The 21,365-nt window shown below is 39.0% G+C and overlaps 1 protein-coding gene across 3 annotated transcripts; it reads left to right on the top strand.

The window, feature by feature from the left end:
- The first annotated feature begins 1,147 nt into the window (after positions 1-1,147).
- On the top strand, positions 1,148-16,545 carry csnk1db (casein kinase 1, delta b). 3 transcript variants are annotated; one of them, XM_079845972.1, is made up of 10 exons: positions 1,148-1,760; positions 7,629-7,739; positions 7,891-8,039; positions 8,288-8,516; positions 11,274-11,444; positions 11,552-11,700; positions 13,712-13,880; positions 13,967-14,109; positions 14,607-14,677; positions 14,964-16,545. In XM_079845972.1, exons 1-9 carry the CDS (start codon positions 1,685-1,687, stop codon positions 14,637-14,639), a joined length of 1,230 nt encoding a protein of 409 aa, XP_079702098.1. In that variant the 5' UTR covers positions 1,148-1,684; the 3' UTR covers positions 14,640-14,677; positions 14,964-16,545. The 3 variants fall into 3 exon arrangements, 2 of the variants coding, with proteins under 2 accessions (XP_079702098.1, XP_079702099.1); XM_079845973.1 differs by having other exon boundaries at positions 1,175-1,760; positions 13,967-14,016; XR_013818668.1 differs by lacking the exon at positions 13,967-14,109 and having other exon boundaries at positions 1,246-1,760.
- Positions 16,546-21,365: the final 4,820 nt, after the last annotated feature.

The raw sequence follows: 21,365 nt of genomic DNA, 5'->3' as shown, positions 1-21,365 counted from the left end.
ATATATATATATATATATATATATATATATATATATATATATATATATATATATATATATATATATATATATATATATATATATATATATATATATATATATATATATATATATATAAAAAATTTTAGGTCAGTACTAGGCTATGCAGAGATCGCATTGTTCAAAACAACGTATTAAATATAAAAATAATTATATAGATAAGCATTTTTAATTCGAAACGCTATGCTTAAAATCTCGTTTTCGGCTATTTCAAAAGCTCCATTACAGGTTTCTTTTGTTTTGTTTTTTTTCCGAACGGTTCTGAAGTTACTCCGAGACATGCATTGAAAAACACGTGCAAGACTGTTACGCAACCTGCTGGAAAACATTACAGCCATGTGACCGTGTCCTGATTGGATACAATGTGACCAATCAAAAGAGCATCCGCCAATCATCGAGTGGGTGGGTGTGTCCAATCCCCAAACACTTCGGAGAGTACAAGATGTTACGCTGTTCCACTACTGTCCCACTGCCTTGATTATTACAAAGCATTTGCCTCACAGTGTTCCAGGGGCAGCGAGAGACACGGCTTGGACAGTCAGCTGGACACCCATAACAGCAAACCAGATGGAGCACGAATTACACAGATGACGCGTTGTCCTAAGATCTTAAGCCTATGTTTTCCCAAAGCAATTACGATTTGAAATTGTAGGTAACCCAAATATCCATATAATATAGATTTCTATTTATTATTATTTAATTAATTATAAAACCTTCAAATATCATATATATATATATATATATATATATATATATATATATATATATATATATATATATATATATATATATATATATATATATATATAATTATCATAATTTTATATTTTGTGTGTATATATATATATATATATATCATTTTATAATATTTTATAATAAATTAAATAATAATAAATGTATATTAAATATAAATGCATATTTATATATTATTATTATAATTATTATATATTTTGTGTGTGTAGGCTATTATTATTTTAAAGTAACAGTAATCGATTAGTGGCTATATTTTTGCAATTTAAAGTATTTATTTATTTATTTAATTATTAAAGTAGACACTTAGTTCAGCCCCTCTGTTGTATTCGCCAATGCACATCACCGAATAAGATCTATGTGGGACGAATGTAAAGATGTGTTCGAGACAGTTAATGAGACTGACCTAATGAAACTCGCCCAGCGTTTCTCCCACGTGACTGTGTCGAGCGAGGCGTTGCCAAGGGGAAGTGACGTCACAGCGCTACGTTCGTGTTCACCACAGGAGATACGAGGCCTGTGACAGCTTCTGCGACGGGGATCTGTTGTTGAAATCCACCTCCATCTACATTATCCTTGGGGGGAATGATTACCAAACCGACAGGAGCATAATCTACAGACTCTAAGCTTTCGCCTGATCACAATATTGTGCCATTTCGGACTTTAATATATTAGAAAAGGAATGGTGAAAAGTGAGCTCCGTCGGAAGAATCCGAATTCTCTTCAGGGATTCGGGGGGGTTGGGGTCGCATAGAGATAAACAGGACCGTAGCAGTTAAATAACGCGTGGAAATATCAACGTGAAAGCGAATTTAAGGGCTGACAGCATCTGGTTTAATAGAAATTAGCTGAAATACAGTCGAGTGACTCGTCCGGGAGAAACCAGTAAACAGCGATGGAGCTACGAGTTGGAAACAGATACAGACTGGGTCGAAAAATTGGAAGTGGATCATTTGGAGACATTTATCTTGGTAAGTATAACCTTAAACACACGTATACTCTCTTGCCATAAAGCTGTCATTAATATGACACGGCTAACATGCTGTGTTTAATGTAACGTTATCTGTCAACTGTAACTGTCAGTGGCGTTTTTCCAGAGACTGACTCGTTATAGTCCGTTTCTCAGTTATTTGGGCATTTATATTAAAGACCATGTTTTAGAACAATGACAAGAACTTATTTCAGACCTAAAGATGGTTGTAGAAGTTGCAGGGTAAATAAACTTCACGTCCCTTTAGGAACAAGCGTATATAGTGGTTTAAACACTATAGGATGTCATATATGATCATAAAAATATGTGCTTTTGACATTAGACTCAGTGACATCGCTGACAAGACAACACCGTAATCGAGGTGTAGTTTCACTGAACATGTTAACAGGAGTTTATAAACAGGTCCTCCCTTCTGTGAATGAATCTCACCTGTCCATACAGGTTTCACCGAAAGCTCGAACCACCCAAAAAGGCCAAACCTGGCATGTTGAATCAGCATTTGATGGACATACACAACCAAGCCTAGATGTTGCTTTTGCAGTCTACTAAAAATCGAGATCTTGCATTCAGAGCTCTGTGTTTGATTCATGCACTCATTTTCCTGATCACAGGGTTGTTTTGCACTTTTGCTGAAGCTCTTTTGATTGATGAAACTGTCCTGGAGCAACAGTCAGGGACCTGAGGAACTCTTTATTTACATACTAACTAACGTTAGATGGCCTTCATGTTTGACAGCATCAGTATCAAACCAGGATGTTGTTTATCATTTGAATATCTATGGTTGACGTTTAGAGATTGCATTGGCTCTCTATTGTCATCATTGTTATTGCACTACAGGTTTGGATCACCAAAGTAGGTCATTATTTTAGCAGGTTGAACCTATTTTATTAGATCAAAATCTACCCTTGCCACTTCTAGTACTCTTAACCACTCTGGTATTTAATTTGACCCAAGCCTGTGATTAAATGTACTTGAGTAGAGCAAGACATGACGTTCATCTCTTATTCAGGAGGCATTAAAGGAAGTTTTGCAGCTGCTGGCCTTAATTCGTCTCTCTGTGGTTCTCCACATTAGCAAGGTTTCTCTCAAGTGGATTGAAACCAGTCAACAGAATGCTCAACTTAATCAAAGCACCTATAGACGTCAGGCTCAAATGCAATCAGCTTGCTTTTATTTTGATAGAGAAGCACTGTTTGTAAGGGGACTTTGATCATCATATAGTGCGGAGAGACCTTTATCCCAAAGTTTTCTGGCTCCGATGGGATCATTTCAGTCTGTCTGTGTGTGAGAACAGGGCTTGGTGGGTGTGGTGGTGAGACTGTAAACTCTCATCTGCTTGCTTCTGTTTCATAACTGCACCCACACACTCTTTGGTATGTCAGCTTAATTAAGTGTTTTTGAATAATACCTAAATATGCATTCAAATGATCTATGTCATTGGCATTAGAGGCTTAGAAGATCGAACCCAACCAGACTACTCATCTACTATTCTTGGTCCTTCCCATCAGATGTAACCGTACAGTGTTCGGTTCATATGTTTGGACTAGATGCCACATCAATAGCTTTCCTTAGATTGCAGTTTGCACTTTGCATTCAACACATTATCAGCAGTTTTGGCATCTTATTTCATGTCAGTTCATGTCAAGTTTCATGTTCATACCCAATATGGCCCCATAAAGAGTAAACTGTTAGTTTGTTTTGTTTTAGGTGTGCTCTTGCATAACACTGTTGTGTTTTTTTTTTTTATTTTTTTATTTTTTTATCAGGGCTGTAAAGCTGATCTGAAACCAGAGCAGAAGCCTGTTTAGTTACATTGTTCGTTCTTTTTTAGGCTAAATGTAATCTAAATGTAATCATGGGGTACTGACTGTTTGTGCTCTTTGAATAAATGTTTAGTTTTCTGATTCATTTGTGTGTAGACCTGTCTTGCATTACATAAGTTTCTTTGCTTAACAGCTTGACGGGAGTATTATCATGTGTTTGTTTTTTAAATATCTCAGGAACCAGAAGATCAAGTCCTTGAGTTTCTGTTTAGGTGGCTATAGGTAGTAGTTTCAGTTTCAAAACTGATTTATTTATTTATTTATTTATAAAAAAAATTGCCTAGTGAAAACAAATTAAGATATTTTGCATAATGTCCAGAGTGCTCTGCTGAGCCCTGAAAATGAAACGGCGGTAATCAAATGAATAAAATTCGTCTTTCTGTGTTTGCGCTGTACGTTATACGTTATTCTGTGTTTCCGTTATACGGTAGCGGGCGCTATGACAACTTCTGAAAGAGTATACAATCTCCAGATCAAAACACAGGGGGAAAAGCAGAAACAAGTGATAAAAGCATTGCTTATGCACATTGTAGTCTTTTGAAGAAAAAGACAATAAAAAAAAAAATGTGAATGTTACTTTTTATTTATGAAACTTACCCACATTCAAGTATTGATTAAAAAAAGAATTCATGAAGCTAGAATAAAACATTTATTTGTTTGTAAGAAGAGGCTCTGTTCTTTCTTTTGATACATTTACATTTAGTCATTTAGCAGACGCTTTTATCCAAAGCGACTTACAAATGAGAGCAATAGAAGCAACTAGAAAAGTCTAGTTGGGCAACAATATGCAAGAGCTGTAATGTGGCGTTCACACCGGACGCGATTCGCGCGAAGGTGGACACGTGTACATTTTGAGTTTACTCGCGCGTGACATTCACTGCACAACAGATGCGAATTCGCGTCATGGGCGGGGCTTCCGCCAGCAGCTCGTCTCGTTGAGAAATGGCTGACATGGGCTGTGTTTACATGTCTTTTTTTTGTTCATATCTACTGTTAATGTGTGACAAAACGTAGTTTTAAGACTTTTTCAGTCGATAATGTAGTTGTTTAAAGCTCAAATCTGTGGTTTATTTACATAAACAGTGCCTATTTACTAGGGTTGGGAATCGTGAGAAATTTTCCGGTTCCGGTTCCGGTTCCGGTTCCGCCTAACGATTCCGGTTCCGATTCCGGTTCCATTAAAATTATTAAACAAATAGTGGTAAAGGAAAAAGGCACAATACGCAACTCAAACAATCCATTTTGTGTTTATACTTGCTCTAAAATTCATTTACAGGTTGGCAATGTCAAAAAAGTCCTGTACTGTACATATATTACAGTATTAATTAAGCCATTCTTGCAACACATTTTTTTCATATGAACACCTCTGAAATTGTCTTATTACATTTTATCTCTCTGTCTCTGAATAAAACCAAGTTATAAATTATATGTATTAGTTATATTTATTAATTAGTTGTATATTAATTTAATAGTAATTCAGTTATTCAGTGAACTTGTAAATAATACATTGCAATTCAGCATTACAAAGGTAATTGTGCCTAAACGCTTACCTAAACCATGGTGACTCAACGGTTGACAATATATATATATATATATATATATATATATATATATATATATATATATATATATATATATATATATATATATATATATATATATATATATATATATATATATATATAGGCCTTTCACTATAAATCTGGTAAGCCCTGAGGCACTCTGTGCTGTAGCAAATGTTTTGTCAAATTGCTAGTGCAGCCTCCTTTGCATGTTATTAACTTTTCACATGTGTTACATTTTGCTTCATTATCATTCATTCTTTGGAAATGAATCCATACTTGTGACTTTCTCTTCGCCATGCTGGTGGTTAACGAGAAAATATCTGACGCAAAACCGTAAATGTGTAGCGCGAGGGCTTTCAGGCTGAACTGCGTTACACTCCTGGAAGCGGCAGGCAACGTAATTAATATTCATGATGAGGTGAGCCAGGGTTGCCAGGTTTTTACAAAAAAAACCACACAATTGCACAATCGCTTCAACTCGCGGACATGAAACACAGCCCGCGGCAACAGTGGAAAGCGGGAAAACCACGGACTTGGCAACACTGGCTGTCACTCGCTATGAAAGGATACGCTTCCAGCGCTTCGCGCACACACATTGGTATTTTTTAAAAATCAGTTTCGGTTCTGCATAAGAACCGGTTCTCGGTTCCCAACCCTACTATTTACTATTGCCTATTGAACATTTTATCTGCCGTTGTCGGAGCTGTGAGCTCCAGCGGACAGCGCGCTCCGCGCACGTGACAGCCGGCGAGGGCAACCTTTCCTCGGCCAGTCCTTCTGCCGTCTACCGCTGGCTCTGATGTCTCTGTGGTGTGTCTCGAGCTATAATTCGTCTTGTAACGGCCGATCTTTGGTCTCATGGATCTATAATTTGTTCCCTGGCAAATCGTTTAGGCTGAGGGCAAAGATAAGTTTCATTACTTTATATTTTTAGGCTATAACTGTACGTTGCAGTTGTAACGTTAGCCTACTAGCACTGACTTTGAATGTTTGACTGCATTGTTTGCTTTATTTCATGTATAGCTTGTTATACATTACTTATACTTTTGTATTATTGATCATACATAAACTTGCATTTAACAAAAAGAGACTGGGTTGTGTTTCATGTCATTTAATGTTATCACAGTGATAATCATATTGTCTGAACCAGATATTAATATACAGATTTTCTCCTCATTGTTGTCACTACTAGAGCAAGCTCCTGATTGGTTAACGCGGCGCGAAATATCCGCCAAAGTTCAGATTTTTCAACTTGAGCGTTCAAAACGCTCAATTCGCGTCCTTCGCGCCGCCTCAATCGCGCCGCAGAATGCCATTTCGCGTCTCTGCATTGACTTAACATGTAAATCACTCGCGCGAATCGCGTCCGGTGTGAACGCACCATAACAAGTCTCAGTTAATCTAGCACAGAACAGAATTTTTTTTTATTTAAAAAAAATAATAATAATTAGACAGACAGAAAATGAATAGAATGATAAGTGCTATTCTTGATTGGTCAGGTGCTGCTGGAAGAGATGTTTTTTGAAAATGGTTACAGACTCGACCGCACAAATTGAGATAGGCAGGTCATTCCACCAAGTGGGGGCGGTCCAGGAAAAGGTCCGTGAGCGATTTCATGCCTCTCTGGTATGGCACCACAAGGCGTTGCATGTCGCAATATAGCATGTTTAGATTTTCATAACAAATTCTGGGGGCCATGAAAGTTAAAATAATCAAAAATGCTAGTTGCAAAAAAGAACTGGGGCTGTGAGATATGGACAAATAGTATCACTATTTTGTGATTTAGAAGCCTCCGTTTTGGGGTGTCTGTAGCGAGTGTGTTTAATCTGTTTTTTCAGCACACAGCAATATAATCAATCTTCACATATACACACGATTACATTTAGAAAGATGCTAACGTTGTTTCTGAATACCTAATGTAAAAATACAATATTTACACAAAGCCAGGCAATTAACAATGAAATACACTGCAATATTTAACATGTATAGTATAACAACTCTAATGCTTCTCTGAACTTTTGGCTACTCTCTCACAGCGCTTTCTTCGAGCGAGTATTAAGCTCAAAAGATTGTAGACGCTAAAAAACACCATGAGTATTATGGATGCTTGAGTATGTGTATTAGACAAAACTGTGCCTCTTATTCACACAAATACACATAGAATAAGCATACTTCATATTTCAATAGTCTTCCCTACAGGATTTTGTGAGACTATGGGGCGTGGACCTCGGTCCTTCTGGGGGAGTCAGGGGCATGCATTCTTTTTCTAAAAGAAATGAATATTTATATTCAGCGAAGACTCACTTGATCAAACTTTTCAACGGTAGTGTATGCACAAAAATATAAAGGACAATTAATTAAGATCTGCAGTCGTGTCAGTTTGTTGGAGATTCAGACTGTTCTGACCCCATTCACTGTTTTAATGGCTCTGTTCCTTCTCTCTTTCTCGGTCTGCCCCAGGCACAGACATTTCAGTTGGCGAGGAAGTGGCCATCAAACTGGAATGTGTGAAGACAAAGCACCCTCAGCTCCACATCGAGAGCAAGATTTACAAGATGATGCAGGGTGGAGGTAATGAGAACAGTGTTTTGTTTCATCTGTAAATAAGGGGTTCAGGGGCTCAATAAAATAATGTAATCAATTAAATATTTCATACATGCCAACAAGCAAGTGTTGGGTTTTCAGGCTGTGTATTTAGGTGTTTTGTGTGCCATCTTTGCAGTTGGCATCCCTACCATAAAGTGGTGTGGTGCAGAAGGAGATTACAACGTGATGGTGATGGAGTTGCTTGGTCCCAGTCTGGAGGATCTCTTCAATTTCTGCTCCAGGAAGTTCAGCCTGAAGACTGTCTTGCTGTTGGCTGATCAGATGGTATGATATAAAATTTTAAGCAATCAAGTGGTTGTTTCGTTCTTCACAGATTGTCCTGCGGGAGACAGCATGAAGTTGCTGAACAATGTAATGGCACTTGCTGAAAATGCTAAAATTACCATTCTTTACTCTCTATTTGCGTCTAGATCCACTCCTGATGGTTATTGAAACATTTTGAAATGCCTGTCGACTAATTTTGCTACAGAAGAGTAACCTTTTTTGTAAATGTAATTTTGTAAAACTTGCAGATCAGCCGTATTGAGTACATCCACTCCAAGAACTTCATTCACAGGGACGTGAAGCCTGATAATTTTCTGATGGGTTTGGGAAAGAAAGGCAACCTGGTCTACATCATTGACTTTGGTCTGGCCAAGAAATACCGTGACGCACGAACACACCAGCACATTCCCTATCGCGAGAACAAGAACCTGACGGGCACTGCGCGATATGCATCCATCAACACACACCTTGGCATTGGTAAGAAAACACAATCTTGGCAATTAGCTTGTAAATCACGGTGGCATGAAATTGCGTCATTAATGTAATTTACTTCACACAGTTAGATGATCTTAGAAGTCGGCAGTTTATCACACTGAGCGTCTACAATGGTGCAGGAACCTTTAACCCGTTTTCGCTTCTATGTTTGCGATCAGATCATTTTAAGTCACTAAACTCCAGGAAAGTTTTCAGTCCAATGATCCAGTAAGCATATTCATTAATTCAAACAACAGCCCTAATGTAAAGAAAACCAGCCCTCACACATCACACTGTGTGAAATACAGACTATGAATTGTTGTAAAAACAAATTATCATCTGTAAAAAAAAAAAAAAAAAAAAAATATATATATATATATTAGTAAGTTTATCAAATCTAAACATTTAGCAGGGAGAAAATAGTGGTACCATCTTAATAAAAAAACAAATTACTATTTGTATTATAAATAAAAATTCATGAAAAATACTAAAATTAAAAGACGTTTATTTAAAATGTATTGCACAGCTTTTTAATTGGGCAACAAGATAAGGTAGATATGACACAAAAGATAGATGATTATTAATAATCTTTCAGTGTGCAAAACTATCATAATATGAAAGGCTTCAATACAGAGTGGCACACATCGCTTATGTGCATACCGGGCGCAGAATGATGTGCTTAAAGCAACATGACTCACAGCACACAGCGCTCAACATTGAAAAGTCCAGGACACAAGGAGAAGAGAGATTGTGTGCACTACTCCTAGTGTATCACTGTATATTTATTCAGAACTTTATTGAGGCTTTTTTTTTGTTTTTATTGTTAAATTTCAGTCACTGTTCGTGTGATTCCAATTCATGATCCTCTACTTCAGTGTTGTGATCTAACAGACACCTGGGTAGGGAATGTAACATCATTTAGAAACGGCTATAAACTCTGGCAAGATAAAGTCTTTTTATGCAACTCAACAGGATCAATAATAATAATAGGAACATCGAATCATCTTGGAGAGAGTTTTACCGTGCTGACTGCCATAACCGAACATAATGCGCTGTTTAAATGCTGAGTGAAGAATGACTGACAGCGCAGCGGAGGAAGAGTTTGCATGAACTTAAAGTCCCTGTAAAGTCAAAACTAAACATGTGTTCTGAGTTCCTCACACCACAGATAAATGTGTTATTAACCACCCAGCCAAATTTGAATCATAAAAAAATCCGGGAAGTACATAAAATAGCTTATCAAAAACCTGAAAAAATGAGCAGCATTCTCTGCTCTCAAACGCTGGGGGTGTGTCCGCTGTCGGCGCCGAAACCACGCCCACTCGCGGGAAAGCGGCAGTAGCACACAAGACAACACTCACTGATCACGAGCGTCTATGATCACGACGCACCAGATGTCGGCGGGACGGGAGGATGAAGGCCTGGGCGGGGGATAGTCGGTTCTGCAGCGGATTATCAGTGAATCCCAGTTGTCTCCGGTGAAAGTTTGTAAAATGATCCGGTGTAAAGTCACTGCAGAGTCAGGTGTCGGTGATGATCCTCAGCTCTCTCCACCAAGGTTGCTGTTCACAAAATTAATCCACCTCTTCATCGTTTTTGTTTTGTAAGCTGTTATGCAAGTTGTTGACTATAGTAACTAACAGTACTAACAGTAACTCGCGAATGAACTGATGCGAATGTGCTCTAGTTATGATCGTGTTAGGGGAGGAGCCAGGCTCGGTGGCTCCAGTGCGTCATCGAGCCACCGTTTTAGCCCCGCCCAGAAAATCCTGAACACAGCAACGGTGAAAAACTGTTTAACGGTCTAACTTCTGAATTCAGTACTTCACAGTTCACAGTCTTTGTAATGTGTTTCAGCAATACATTTCTAACATTTATAATGTGTTTAGAAACAAATCTCAGAATTGCCTTTACAGGGACTTTAATGTAACTACACAGGGCTCATTTTTCATTTTCCCATCACAGCGAAATTTGCCTCTTTAAATTAATTTCCAGGAGCATTTTTACCATTATAAGAGCTTTAAAAAAAAAAATATATATATATATATATATATGTATATATATGTTCATAAGCGCGTATTGAACCGTGAATGCCGTACCGAATGGTTCAATATTTTATTGAGAATTGTGGCATCCCTCATATATATATTATTAATTGTATGCATCATCTTTTGTCAGTTTCTTCAATTAAAATAAAAAAAAATAGTTTTTAAATGTTAATTACTAGGTAATTATTAGAACAATAAGACACAACCAGACCGTTACCAATCAAAAAAATAGGCACAATAAAATCTCTCCACTCATAATACAAATAATAATTAGTTCCAAATATAGCTATTCAAGTCACCTGGTGAACATTTCTGTATTTCTTTATATTGCAATATATATATATATATTTATCACAGAAAAGGTATATGTCATAATGTCAATTTTTTTCCCAATATCATGCATCTATGTGTGTATATGCATGTGACCCAGATTTGTTGCTATAGTTACTTGCTGTGGTGACTGATCATTTGACGTCTCTTCCAGAATTAATTTTCCTTTCCATTGCTCTGTCGACTCTGTATGACATCACTATGTGCTCATGCTCAAGTGGATGCATGTATATTTTTAGCATTTCCCAGAAGAGTTTGATTTGTGCATGCATGTATGAATGTGATATGAATGCTTATTCATGAATCACTACAGTAGTAGTCATCCTTTCATGCTCCACGCAGCTATAATAAGCTATAATTCTGTGTGCACGTATCTCTATAGAGCAGTCTCGGCGAGATGACCTGGAGTCTCTTGGATATGTGCTGATGTACTTCAACTTGGGCTCGCTGCCTTGGCAGGGACTGAAAGCCGCCACCAAGAGACAGAAGTATGAGCGTATCAGCGAAAAAAAGATGTCCACCCCCATTGAAGTTCTTTGCAAGGGCTACCCATGTATGTTCAAAGGCTTGTTGTGTAATTTCTTACACTTTCTGAATGTTAACCAGGCTTTGTATTTGACCTAAAACACTTGGATTGTAATATGTTTTTCTGTCTCACAGCTGAATTTGCCACGTACCTCAACTTTTGCCGGTCACTGCGATTTGATGACAAGCCAGACTACTCATACTTGAGGCAACTCTTCAGGAATCTGTTCCACAGACAGGGCTTTTCCTATGACTACGTGTTTGATTGGAACATGCTCAAATTTGTAAGTACATGTCTTCATTTTTTTAGACTCTGATAATTTAATCTTGTGTTGCTTGCTTATATTTTGTGGACCGTAGATATACAACGATGTTTGGACATATTGGACATAAACTTTAACTGAGGTTAAATGGATATGTTTATTGCGTTGTTCAGGGGTACAATATTTTGTGTGTAGGTTGCGGTTGGATTTGAGTTTTTAAACATTAACAATAAAACCACTCATGTAATTCTCTGTAGGATTTAAGTGTTCATTTACAGGCATAATTCAATAGACAATTTTGACATTCAGAATTGCGTTCATTTACACATGATTTTCCTGATATTTTAACTCCATTTATAAAGGCTTGTATTATATTATAGTTGTGGTCACAATATTAAAGAAATTAAGGGTTTTGTTAATATATAATTAGTTTAGTTTTTTTCTATTCCATATACACTCACCTAAAGGATTATTTGGAACACCTGTTCAATTTCTCATTAATGCAATTATCTAATCAACCAATCACATGGCAGTTGTTTCAATGCATTTAGGGGTGTGGTCCTGGTCAAGACAATCTCCAGAACTCCAAACTGAATTTCAGAATGGGAAAGAAAGGTGATTTAAGCAATTTTGAGCGTGGCATGGTTGTTGGTGCCAGACGGGCCGGTCTGAGTATTTCACAATCTGCTCAGTTACTGGGATTTTCACGGACAACCATTTCTAGGGTTTACAAAGAATGGTGTGAAAAGGGAAAAACATCCAGTATGCGGCAGTCCTGTGGGCGAAAATGCCTTGTTGATGCTAGAGGTCAGAGGAGAATGGGCCGACTGATTCAAGCTGATAGAAGAGCAACTTTGACTGAAATAACCACTCGTTACAACCAAGGTATGCAGCAAAGCATTTGTGAAGCCACAACACGCACAACCTTGAGGCGGATGGGCTACAACAGCAGAAGACCCCACCGGGTACCACTCATCTCCACTACAAATAGGAAAAAGGGTCTACAATTTGCACAAGCTCACCAAAATTGGACAGTTGAAGACTGGAAAAATGTTGCCTGGTCTGATGAGTCTCGATTTCTGTTGAGACATTCAGATGGTAGAGTCAGAATTTGGCGCAAACAGAATGAGAACATGGATCCATCATGCCTTGTTACCACTGCAGGCTGCTGGGGGTGGTGTAATTTTCTTGGCACACTTTAGGCCTCTTAGTGCCAATTGGGCATCATTTAAATGCCACGGCCTACCTGAGCATTGTTTCTGACCATGTCCATCCCTTTATGACCACCATGTACCCATCCTCTGATGGCTACTTTCAGCAGGATAATGCACCATGTCACAAAGCTCTAATCATTTCAAATTAGTTTCTTGAACATGACAATGAGTTCACTGTACTAAAATGGCCCCCACAGTCACCAGATCTCAACCCAATAGAGCATCTTTGGGATGTGGTGGAACGGGAGCTTCGTGCCCTGGATGTGCATCCCACAAATCTCCATCAACTGCAAGATGCTATCCTATCAATATGGGCCAACATTTCTAAAGAATGCTTTCAGCACCTTGTTGAATCAATGCCACGTAGAATTAAGGCAGTTCTGAAGGCGAAAGGGGGTCAAACACAGTATTAGTATGGTGTTCCTAATAATCCTTTAGGTGAGTGTATTCTTTATAGATATAAACTCGCCATTGACTTTTTTTCTTGTAATTGTGAGAAACTTGCAATTGCAAGTTATGAAGTCCAATTCCGAGTGGGAAAAGACCCCTTTTTTTCCCTCATAATTTTTTCTTCTCCTCAAAAGTTAGAATTGTGGGAGAAAGAATACCTTTTTAATTTATTTCATGGCGGAAACGAGCTTTGATAATTTAATTCTGAGTACAAGCATGTGTAAAAGTTATCAAATTTTTAAATTCTGTATTTTACCCTGAATCTGTATGTATTTTGCTCTGCAACATGGTAAAGCCAAACTCTGTTGGAATCAATTGTTTGATTCATAATTGATACATTTCATATATTTGCATTTATTCTCTCTCAGGGCGCTAACCGCACAGCAGAGGAGGCAGAACGTGAGAGGAGAGAGCGAGACGAGCGGATGAGGCACAGCAGGAATCCTGCCACTCGAGGGATCCCAGCAGCCTCAGGCAGACCCCGCCCCACACAGGATGGTGCTCCTCCCACCCCCCTCACACCCACTTCTCACACAGGTAAACAGTTTGTCACTTACCTCTGCTTCTTCCCAAGTGCTTGAAACACTGCTGTAGGGAGTGGTCTCTTGCTTCTCGTCTCACAGCAAACACATCCTCTCCGAGACCGGTCACTGGCATGGAGCGTGAACGGAAGGTCAGTATGCGGCTTCATCGTGGCGCCCCAGTGAACGTGTCGTCCTCAGACCTGACGGGGCGGCAAGACACTTCCCGCATGTCCACGTCACAGGTATAAGGCAGACCCTGCTCATCCCAGCTTTCAGCAGAGCAGTCAAATCCTTAATAAACCTTTTTTTTAAAGCAGCCAGTCTTGTGGCTTCTTGGACGAACCAATAGTTCAGTACCTGTGGCTCTTAAATGGTTACTCTAGGAAGTCTTATTTCTGCATGTACATATCGTTCAAAGAAATGAATACCTGATAAAATATCAGTATGTGTTTTATTGCTTGCAGTTATTGACCTTTTGATTCTCATGATCTCTATTAGCCTTTTGATGACGTTAAGCTTAAAATTGAATCTGATTATTAGGTCATTGAAAAGCCTTTTCCAGGAAGCTGTTGACCTCGCATTTGTAATTCTTGGAAAAGTCATTTCAGCAGCATATATTCTTTCAATATGACCGACAGTAAGCATGGTGTGATTATTGGTTGGTGTGAGTAGCATGTCCGTGCAAAAATGATTGTGTTATGAGGGTGGAAGGCTGTAATGTTCTCTCTCTTCACCCCAGAATAGCATTCCCTTCGATCACCACGGCAAGTAGTTGCTCGTCACGTCCTAGTGTGAAGGCAGGTGCACCAGGTGAGTTCCATTAGCTTGTGTTAGCTGCACATAGCTTTGTTTTTTCTTCCAGCTGGGTGAATCCTGTGAAACTCATACACTCTAAAAAATAAAGGTTCCACAGCGATGCCATAGAGGAACCATTTTGGGTTAATGGATTAATATTTTTCATAAAAAATTGTCAGTTTAAACATTCCTCTCCAATTATCAGTCTATTATAATGTGAAAAATAATATTAAGTCTCTTAAAAAGACTTGTTTGGTTTGTGGTAATTGTCATTTATTGTGTGTCCCTTATCTTGTTGCAGTGTAGATTGTCTCCATGTCCCAGAAGCCTCCACTTTGCAATATATGGAGCACGATGGGCAACCTATCTACACATGCCTGATTGACAGCTCTTCACCATCAGCTAATAGATAGGGCCGTCAGTCTCCCTCTTCTATTGACCAAACCAAAATGGTCTAGAACCAACCTGACCTCTTTTCTAACAGGCGCTCTTTTTTTTTTTTTTTTTCTTCTCACGTTCTCATATTTTCTCTCCCACATTTTTTTTTACGTTCTCGTGGACATGAGAAATCACACCAGTAGGTTGACCAATCAGAGACTGGATAAGCCAGCCACACCATTGTCATCTTCTGTGACCTTCCTTCACAGTTCCACTCTTATACATTCAGTGCTGCACAACTTTCTCTGGTTCAGGCTCCTCTCGATTGAGGCTTATGTATCATCTATGTGGTTTAAATGGGTCTTGTTTATTTGTATACTGGGTTTTCTTTTGTATTTTAACCTGGGCAACAGACGAGTCTGTCTGGTGGCGTTGTTATGGGTTTACTTAAATTTTTTTATTTACTCAGTGTATTTATTTTTTAATATACATTTTAATAGCCCTCTGCTGAGGTTTCTTTCCCATGTTGAATCTGGTGGTGTAGAGTGGATGGACCACAAAGGGGCCAAAATCTCGGCATCAGCTCATAGCGAACTAACTCCGCAGCGTGGTTTTCACTCGTACACTTCCTCATGGAGGGACCCTGTGAACCTCGCCCATTTGTACAATACTGCTTCCCCCATTATTGTGTGTCTTCTGTTTCTAAGCTGTGAAATAACTGTAAAATATTTGTGTAAATGTTTCCATGCAACTCTTTAAAAAGACTATGAAATGACCGCAGATGGGCTGAGTCTGAAAGTTATCACCAGTTATTTTTATCCACTCTTTCATAAAGCCACAACAATGAAGTGCCAGACTTTGGGGGTTTCATGCATTCTGAACTTGAACTTTGACTCTTGAGGATGTTGTTTTGAAAAGGACCGTTATACTCCGATGCGTGGAAATGGATGCAAGTTTGTGTTCTGATGGCTCAGATGGTGTTTTGGAAGAGATGAATCATTTGTTGGAGATATCGATTGTTTTTACAAAGGTTGAAAGAATGAAAACAAATGAAGTCTTGCTCTGTTCAGTGATTTCCCCTTTTATGAAATATTCCAGCGCTGATGTGGCTTTTCTGATGCACCATGGAAGCTGGTCTGGTCATCTCGTCCCCTTGTCATCTGTAAGAGGGGGACATTGGCAACTTCCTGGGTAAAAATGTTCATCTGATTCTCCCCCCAGTTTGAAGCCCATGGCTATTTTGGGCTCAACTTTTGTGGAAGTTATGCCAATTTGTCAGTCCTGTAAGAATTTGTATTACCACTGTATTTGTGTATTTTAAACAGTGTAAATAAATTACTTGTATTTGCTTGTGGTTGTGTTTTTTTAAATGTATAAACTGTTTTGCAGCTTATGGCTCGAATTGTTTTTGCACTGTTGTCATTTGTAAATGTTTAAAGTGATGTATATTTTATATAAAATTCTGTAAGCGATTAATTTAATTAAATACAGCTCATCGACAACTCAGATGCATTACATTTTCCCCTGGTCTCTAGAAAACACTAGCATCACAGTTGCTGCCATTAATACCTCAGGCAGTGTACTAACCTACTATTCTTGTGTCGCTGTGAATTTCTCATGATGGAGTCCTACAGCAGGCCATGAGCGTCAGGCATCTTCTCTACTCTATAGCCCACTATCCTACTGCCTTTCTTGATCCTGTATAATACAATTGTTTTTCTTGTTCTCTAAAAATGCGTCTATTATCTTTTATTATTCTGTACTACATTATTCTTTCAATGTATGCATCTAATAGAAATGTTTTTTCTGTCTAGCTGATGAACGATAAAACCATTGACAGCCAATAAGAATCCATCCTGCTTAAAGAGCTCGCTCATTTAAAGCGACAGAAGGCACAAAAATCTTCCTTGTTAGTCAAAAGCTTTTATTGACACCAGGCCCAGAAAATGCTTGATCTCAGAATATGTCGACCCTTGACGTCATGGTATGCTGAAACTGCCTCAACAGCTACCGAGCAATAAACATGCCGAAGAATAAGGATCGACCGATATGGATTTTTTTAGTGGCGATACTGATTTTTTTTTCATCAGCCTTAGCCGATGACCGATTTGGGCTGCCGGTTTTCTTGAGCCGATACTGCTTTTGCTCCCTCAATTTACATCATAAAAATGACACAATGATCATGATGATAATTTAAAAATTAAAAAAGAACATTTATTGAACTAAAAAAAACAATATTTAACAAATAGTAAAAACAGGTGAGGTAGAGCAAGAAAAAAAGATTTCAGTGGTGAAACTAAATTCTGAAAATAAATATTTAAGCATAAATAAAATAATTACACTATTGCACACAGTATCAACAAGCAAGCATCATAATAAAGTGCACACTGACTGTACTATACTTAAAACTTTTATACTCTTAAACCTATTTACAACCTAGTCATTTAATGCTTAGGTGCACTTAACTTAATCTCTTGAAAAAAATATCGGCGAACGCAGCAGCCTTGTATCGGTCGATGCCGATACATGTAAAAATCACAAATATCGGTCTAACACTACCGAAGATAGCAAGATATTGCGCTGTGCCTGGTTGTGGATGAACACAGTCGCTGCATAAGCTTCCTTCGAATTCTAATATTGGAAATGTGAGGTGGAACTTTATTTTGAATGATTATCCAGCTTACGTGGGGAAGACATTGCACATATGTTCATTTCACCAGATTCGTTTGTAAACAAGAGAGTACATGACAGGATGAGATTAACGTTACATGAATGAATGAAGCAACACACTAATGTGAGTAAAAAAAATGTATATGTGATAGTATTGCGTTGTTACTGATCAAATACAATACATTGTGTACATGTCTAACTAAACATAACTTACCACTGTCGCAGGGCTGGCAAAGCCCAATGTCCCTGGGCTATGTATTTTCCAGACGGGCTACCAATATGTGTCATCTTAAATAGTGAAATAACATTCCTTTCTTGATGTGCGTTTGGTCACGACCAAGAGTGCTGTTTTCCTGAATGCCATCACGACGGAAAATGTGTCACTGATTTCATATGACACTGACAGTTCCATAAACAATTAATTAACAAAAAGTTACTTGCATTTTAGATGCAATATATTGACTGTTTTTGTTCTATTTCAGCAGCGAAAATAGTTCCAAACATGAATCAAAGATTCGATGACCTGTTCACAAACGACTGCCTCATTCTTGAACGAATCAGCCGTTTGAACGAATCGACTCAATGATTCATTCATTAAAACCTGCCGCCACCTACTGGCAGTTTAGTTTCATGTTAAAACATTCTCTCCAACATTTCTTATTTGTGTTTAAAAACATATTTAAAACAATCTCATAACATCATTTAATTAAGTTGTAATTTTTCAGTGTACGTTTTTTTATTTGATTGGTAACAGCCCTATATTGTCTTTTTCTAATTTAATGTTTTGATAAAATTTAAGAATATAAAAGGAATGTAAACTGGGCCACAGATTGTAAGCACAATTACATTAACCCCAAACTAACTTAGTTAAAATACCACAGCCCATAATGTTTTTATTTAATTTTTTTAATTATTAGAGTAGAGACATTAAGAGAATAAATTGTTATGCAAGTACTTTTACTTTTAATACTTAAAGTACATTTAAAATCAGGTACTTTTTACTTAAGTAGGGTTGTCATTATGGTACTTCTACTTTTACTAAAGTAAATATATCTCTGGGTATTTGTACTTTTACTTAAGTACTGAGATTCAGTTCCTTCACCACTGATGATGCCTAATCTTCACGGTACTTTAGACCGCAGTGGAAACGCAGAAGTAGCAGGTCCGGGGGAAAAAGTTCCTGTAAAAAACTGTTCCTGGTACAAATTGTTCCGGGTAATTTCGGTGGAAACAGGGCTATTCATATTAATTGCTGGTGGATGAGAGATAAATCATTGTGCTTGTTTGATAAAGACCTTTTTAGCCCTGTGGGTTAATCATTCCGGTTGCCGTTTTCCCGGATTTAAAAACGCTTCGGTTACTAACGTAACCTCGGTTCCCTGAGAAGAGGGAACGAGTATTGCGTTTGGCTTAAATGCTAGGGGATTTCCTTTCCTCAAGTTTTTGAAGCAAATCTTTCTCCTAAAAATACCATGTAAACGCAATGCAGCTGCACAGCTCTCAGCAGGAAGCAGCTGCGTGCTGATTGGCTGTGCCGCTGCAACTGCAGGAACCTATGGCGAGACCGCTGGGCGGGAAGGACCAATCAGGTCCCTCTAATATTCCCGCCACAAGGGGCAGCAGAATTTGCATAGCCAAGGGTATAAAAGACCCTGTCTCGCCAGGTTCGTCAGGTTAATCGACTGAAACGACTCCCTGAGCAAGCGAAGCACGGCAAGCAAACGCAATACTCGTTCCCTCTTCTCAGGGAACCGAGGTTACGTTAGTAACCAAAGTATTCCCTTTCGAGAGTACTCTTGTATTGCGTTTAGCTTAAACGCTAGGGGACCCAATGCAAAACGCTGTGCTCGCTTAACGGCTCTGAAAGCGTGGAGACACCATACCCAAGCCGACCTAAGTGGGCCCGTAAATATGGTATTCATAGAAGTCCCCGATATGAGCCAAACCTGAGTTGGGCAATTTAATGAGAATAACACGCAAAGATACGTATAGTATATATATATATATATATATATATATATATATATATATATATATATATATATATATATATATATATATATATATATATACATATATATACAAATATATGTATAGACCAGACATAGTCGGGCCAAAGAATATTGAATGACCAGACAATTCGAGTCATGTAAGGAAAGTGCTTATGACTTATACAATACTTAACCCAGACCAGACTGTCGGGCCTTTAGGGGTTAATATGTATTACACAGCGAGAAGCCCAGCCTGTAAGGCAGGGACATCCAAATGATAAAACCTGATAAAAGTGGACGGGGAGGCCCAGCCTGCCGCCGCACAGATATCATTCAGAGAAATGCCAGTAGACCAAGCCCACGATGAGGCCATGCCTCTAGTAGAATGGGCTTTGATGCCTATAGGGCAGCTGAGATCTTTGGACTCATAAGCCAGCGAGATAGCATCCACTATCCATCATGACATGGTCTGCTTTGTAACCGCGCACCCGCGGGAGTGGCCACCAAAGCACACAAAGAGCTGTTCAGTTTGCCTGAAAGCAGCGGAGCGCTCTATGTATATTCTCAGCGCTCTGACAGGACAGAGCAAACTACCATCTTCCTCATCTAACGATGATGAGAGTGCTGAAAGTGAAATAACCTGTGCTCTGAACGAAGTTGAAAGCACTTTAGGTACATATCCATGTCTTGGTTTGAGGACGACTTAGAGTCGTTTGGCCCAAATTCCAGACAAGAGGCGCTCACTGAGAGCGCGTGCAGATCACCCACTCGCTTAACTGATGCGATCGCTAGTAGAAAAGCGGTCTTGATTGATAGGAGCTTTAAGCTCACCGAATGCAGAGGCTCGAATAATGAGCCTTTCATAGCATCCAGGACCGTGGACAGGTCCCATATAGGGACTGAAGGGGGGCGAGGTGGGTGAAGCCTTCTAGCCCCTTTAAGGAAGCGCACGATAAGATCGTTCTTCCCCAGTGACAGTCCATTCACTTGAATGTAGTACGCTGCTATAGCAGCCACATAAACTTTGAGCGTGGAGGGGGGACGACCCGCGTCCAGTAGCTCTTGTAAAAAAGTGAGCACTTCTGACACTTCACAATTATGTGGGGTCAAGCTTCGTGCTTTACACCAGTCCGAAAAAGACTGACCATTTGCCTGATTAGAGCCGCCTGGTCGCGGGGGCTCTAGCTTCAGAAATAGTGTTTAGTACACTTTCAGAGAGGTTCGCATGTACCCATTGATGGGCCAGACATGAAGCGCCCATAGATCGGGACGGGGATGCCAGATCTGCCGTTTCGCCTGCATGAGGAGGTCTCTCCTCAGCGGTATTGGCCACGGGGCTGTATCTGACATCCGACTTAGCAGTGAGAACCATGGTTGATTTCTCCAAAGCGGGGCTATTAAAAGCACAGCGCATTTGCTCTCCCTGATCCTCTCTATAGCCTGAGGTAACATTGAGGGGGAAAAGCATAAACAGGAAGGTTGGGCCATTCGTGGGCCAACGCGTCCTTGTGTTTGGAGAAATATATTAGGCATTGAGCATTGTCTTTGCGAGGCGAAAAGAACCACTTTTGCCTCTTCAAACATGCCCCAAATTGTCTGAATCGTTTGTGGGTGAAGAGACCACTCCGCTGGGGACACTTTGCCCCTGGACAGCATGTCCGGAC

The sequence above is a fragment of the Gobio gobio genome (genome assembly GCF_949357685.1).
Source record: "Gobio gobio genome assembly, chromosome: 20".
In the NCBI taxonomy this organism is placed as follows: Eukaryota; Metazoa; Chordata; class Actinopteri; order Cypriniformes; family Gobionidae; genus Gobio; species Gobio gobio.
The sequence above is the reverse complement of the archived record's forward strand: the minus strand, read 5'-3'. Positions and strand labels throughout refer to the sequence as shown.